General features: G+C 32.0%; 1 protein-coding gene across 9 annotated transcripts in view; it reads left to right on the top strand.

Moving 5' to 3' along the window:
* The window catches only part of cher (filamin-A), a 339,402-nt gene that overhangs the window by 253,185 nt on the left and 81,217 nt on the right, over positions 1 to 5,000 (top strand). For all 9 annotated transcript variants that reach the window (XM_068362656.1, XM_068362661.1, XM_068362662.1 and 6 more), the window contains 4 exons: positions 3,163 to 3,319; positions 3,461 to 3,628; positions 3,792 to 3,922; positions 4,046 to 4,181. In XM_068362656.1, the coding sequence (XP_068218757.1) occupies positions 3,163 to 3,319; positions 3,461 to 3,628; positions 3,792 to 3,922; positions 4,046 to 4,181 (592 nt within the window). The remainder of the gene's footprint in view (positions 1 to 3,162; positions 3,320 to 3,460; positions 3,629 to 3,791; positions 3,923 to 4,045; positions 4,182 to 5,000) is intronic.

Here is a 5,000-nt window from a genome sequence, read left to right on the forward strand (position 1 = left end):
TTGTAATGCTTAGTTTCTCCCCAATTACACATGCTTTGTTTCTAGTGTTCACTACCCACCTCGCTATCCCTCTATGATTTTTTGTTTTGATAATTAGGTCTTTAGTATGGTCTTAGGAAAGTTTATTATAGATTTTGGTTAGGAGGCTGTTTTTAAAAGGGTTTGGCCTGTTTGACTATGTTAAGATTCGGCGAGTTAAGCAGAAATGATGGTTTTATGTGAATTGAGACTTGTGGTCTTGGGTTTGTGATGAAACTGTTGTAGTCATACAATCATTTATTGTACTATATGGTGTATACTTTTATACTTCAAAATTTATGAAAATAAAAAAGTTTTACTCTAAGCAGATGATACAGATATTTATATTACTCCATGTTGTGGAGACCCACATACGTACAATGTTGTTCAATACATTACTTTTTGTAATTTCTTGAAATATTCAAGTTTAAAGTTAATGTTTAGCCTTTCTGTATGATTAATGGGAATGCTATTTATTTCTTCATTCATTTACTTAGATACTATAGTTTTCAATTCTGCCAAAGCATTTAGAATACTGATAGTAGTGCTGGTCTTTGATGAGTAAACAAAGTTTTGTAGATCATTTTAGGGGATTAGTTAATAAGTGTTTGGGTTGGTGAATCTGCAGCTCTTGAATTTGGTTTATATTTGTAATAGAATATCATACTATTTGAGTCTAGCCAATTTTGATATAGGGAATGGTATGTAAATTTAATTTGTGGAGTCATTTTAGTTACAAGCCCAAGATAAAGGGTACAAACTTCGATACTAAAAATTTAATTGCTTTTGGGTCAATTATGGTTTTACTGATTTGACTGTTGGTTTGACTTTATAGTTGGTTGTTCATTATATTTATCCCGCTATTTTTCTTTATGAATTACAAATATATTTTTGCAAAGTTGAAATGGGTGATATGAAAAAGTTGTAACTATATCAATACTATATCAATATTGTATGAGAAATCCCTTTTTATTTAGTAAACTCTGTTGATATATCTTTGAAATCCAACTTATTTTTATAATCTTTTTCTTGATGTCAAGTTTTATTCACTGTACATTTTGTGCAGTTTGAAAGTAGGTAAAATTTGGATGGGAAATTGTGGAGGATACTTCAGAGTAAGTCTGTTGAAAAGTTAGCTCCAACATATGGAACAATTATGGTATGTTGAAAGATTACATTCGGAGTCATAAAACCTTTTATTGTCTTGGTGTAAAGAATTGTAGAGGCTGGTATATATGCTGTGATTACTAAGCTTTATCCTTGTTTGAAGTATCTTATTGCTTTTAATTTTATAATTTTCATGATGATTATGGTACGAGCACAAACATCAGGAGTGTGAATGCAGATTGATTATACTGTATGTTGATTATGAAGATATACAGGGTATGTGATATGTGAGTGTACTGTATATGAAGTCTTGATTCATCAAAGAAAGTTTATGAAAAAGTTGCAATATTCAGAATTGTCAGTACAGCATTTATGTTTTTGTATAAAGTTTTAAAGACTTTTATTTTAGTGTAACAGATTCATTACTTGAAGTTTTATATAATCAAGTTTCATACTTAATAGTTATCATGAATGACTTATATATAAACTGGAGCACAGCAGTCATTTTTAACATTTATTTTTTTTGGTTAATATTTTCTTAACAGCTATATATTGTAATTAAACTAATAACCTAATCCTATTTGCTCTTCTGCTGTAAATCCTACATTAATCTTAACAGCAAAATGTTTTGATATTGACCCAAACGTTAACTGGTCTAGAGCAATAGGAATCCATTAATGTGACAATAATTCCATAGTCTCTTCTGGCTGCAGTCCATTCAGATTACGCGTGAGGCCAGCATCTGCCTCTATAGTCAGCCCGCTTCGAAGGTAATCAGTAGATGCATACATCATAACATATCGCAATGTGACATTGGTTTTCCACCCTGTGACTAGATTTGTAGACTGTAATTCAGTATGTGCATTTTAGAATTAAATTGCTTCTAATTTAGATGTTTTTTTTATGATAGTTGTTTAATGTTTGTCATTATTCTTATATAACTTTTCTTTGAATGCATGTTGTCTTGTTTTTAATTTGTTTGCTGTGCTAATGGTACATAGAAAATGTATATTTTTTAAACACTGACCAAAGCCTACATATATACAGTACTCTACACATATATGCCAAGCAGTGTATGTATTTTAACACAGATACCCTCTTTAATGTGAAGAAACAGAGGTTGTATAAAAAAAAACTAGGTGGCGTTCTTTTTAATGAAAACTCCTTTTATCATTTATTATGGTAGACCAATTTTTAATTATTGGAAGATCATATTACAATTTTTAGGATTGTATACAAGGAGTAAGGAATGAAAAGAAGGGTAAGAGGAGGTCTGAATCTCCTATGATGGGTAATATGAGTGATAAATTATACAAGAACAAAAAAATGTCCAAGATTCATTATCTTATTTCAAGGAAATATATGTTAGAATATTAATTTCATCATTCATAAATCTCTTTTCCATATGCCCTTTTATATACTAATGGAGAAGTCTTTTATTATTCATTAGTGACTTGAACTTGTTTAATTATTGAAGACTTGTTATCACAGAAGGGAATGGGGAAACGGAATCGGTGCACTGCAATTCGTTTTTCCTTCTAATGAGAGGAGATCCAAACACAATACACTTGCAGCACTAAAAGTGCAAATTCTAAGAGATTTCTGATGTAAATACACATGCAGATAATTTTTAGAAAATTTATCCATAAGTGTGGAAAGATTTTATCTCTTGATTAGTGTTTTTGACTTGAATATTGTTTTTTATTTCTTTTAGGCAAGTGCATGTAGTGATTCCTTTCAAGTTTTGAAACCATAATTGAATTTATGATTTCTGCATAGATTGCTTTTGGTATGATTGACATACATAGGCATTTGGGTATTTTATAATTTAGAATGTGTTTTTTTTTTATATTTGCTTGGAGTGAATGATTTCATATGCCTATTTTTATGCCATCTGGAAGTGTTTGAATAAATTATATAAGAAAAACATATGTTTTGTATACTTTTAAGATGATTTTTTTCAACAATATCACATTCCAACTGAATGTGAACATGTTTACATATTCAAGTTTCACTGTCATTTGTTTCTCTCTCCAGTCCATTCAGAACTCGTGTACGTCCACCTGTGGAACCTAATAGGGTGAAAGTCTCTGGTTCAGGTGTTTCTAGCAAAGGCATTCCTGCTTCCTTACCAACTGAGATTGTGATTGACACAAATGATGCTGGTGTAGGAGATCTCCAAGTGGCTGTCACTGTAAGTTGTATTACTAATGCTTGTTTTAATTTTGTGGCAAAATGAAACATCTTATTAGAAAATAAATCACACATTTTGATGAGGTACATATTTGAAGGAATTTTTTTTATCAGTTGCTGTCTTTCTCATTAAATTCTCAAGGGTCCAGATGGTCATCCAAGGAAAGTGAAAGTAGTGGACAACAGTGATGGCACCTACAGTGCCTCATATGTTCCAGATGACTGTGGGAAGTACAAAGTTTCAGTTAAATATGCTGATGAGGAAGTTGGACATTCACCATTCCCTGTTCAAGCCTTTGCAACTGGAAAGGTAGGTGATTTAGAAGTATTGTAAATATTTTTTTATTGAAATACACTAGTGCATAACAAATGCCTTTGCCTATTTTAACTAGGTTCCTTTATGCTGATAGACATTCTATTTAGGAAACCCAATCATTCAATTTAGAATGTTGCAATCCTTTAAATAATTCCAGGCTGATGAATGTAAAATCACTGAGGGCATCAACCATTCATTGAATATTGGTGAGGAGTACTGTATTACTGTGAATGCAAAGAATGCAGGAAATGGGGCAGTGACTTGTAGAATACGATCCACATCTGGCAGGTAAGGATGTCATTATGTTTCGAATGGAGAATATGAGAGTGAATCTTATAAACATGGGACATTTCACGTATTCTCTTGAGCTTAAGTGTTTTGACAAAGTTTTTACTTTTTTTTTTCCCTTAGCGATTTGGATATTGACATTGAAGACAACGGTGATGGAACTTTCAGTATATATTATACTGTTAAAGATGCTGGAGAATACACACTCTCGGTGAAGTTTGGGGGACAGCCTGTACCTGATGGTTTCTACTCCTTCACTGTGAGTACCAAATTTATAGTATTTTTTTCTTTTACTTATGTCACACTATTGTCACCCTAACCTTCTTGTTGCTATACTTGAAAATACACACTTTTGATTGAAGTGTTTAAGGATTAGGTTAGGAGAAAGATCTGCAAGTGATAGAAAATATTTGTTTTTTTCTGCATACAGTATTAGGGTATATTGATTAGAATTATTGGTTTCTCATAAACCGAGTTTGGTGAAAATGTTTCAACCGGAAAAAGGGATGTTATAGAATGAATCAAGATACTGTATTCAACTAATTAAACATTTGTTGTTATTTGAAACAATGTATGTATTTTAGTGGAAAGGTAACATAATGATGGGACTAATTGAGGGCCTTACAAAGGAAAGTTGTGCGAGATTTGATCTTTGGGGATGAGGAAATTATAAGCATAGAGAATTGGGATCTGCTTACCATTCTCTCTCTCTCTCTCTCTCTCTCTCTCTCTCTCTCTCTCTCTCTCTCTCTCTCTCTCTCTCTCTCTCTCTCTCTCTCTCTCTCTCAAATAACAAATACATACAGTTTAGTAACTACTTGGACAAATCATGTAGAAACTAAAACACACTTTCTCTTGCAGTAGATGCTATATATTGAGACTAATGAATTGGAAAGTGGTGTCTAAGCAAAGAAGTCTTATCAAGTATTACATTATTTCATATTAGAAATTAGCAGCATCTGAGATAGTATTTTTAGAGTCAATTTACTAAAAAAAGAGGGAACAGATTCTGTACATTTTTTAAGTCCTTCCCCAAATAAATCTGTAGAAGTCAAAAGTTGGGAAACGCTTCTTTCAC

This window comes from Palaemon carinicauda, chromosome 39, assembly GCF_036898095.1.
Source record: "Palaemon carinicauda isolate YSFRI2023 chromosome 39, ASM3689809v2, whole genome shotgun sequence".
Classification (NCBI taxonomy): domain Eukaryota; kingdom Metazoa; phylum Arthropoda; class Malacostraca; order Decapoda; family Palaemonidae; genus Palaemon; species Palaemon carinicauda.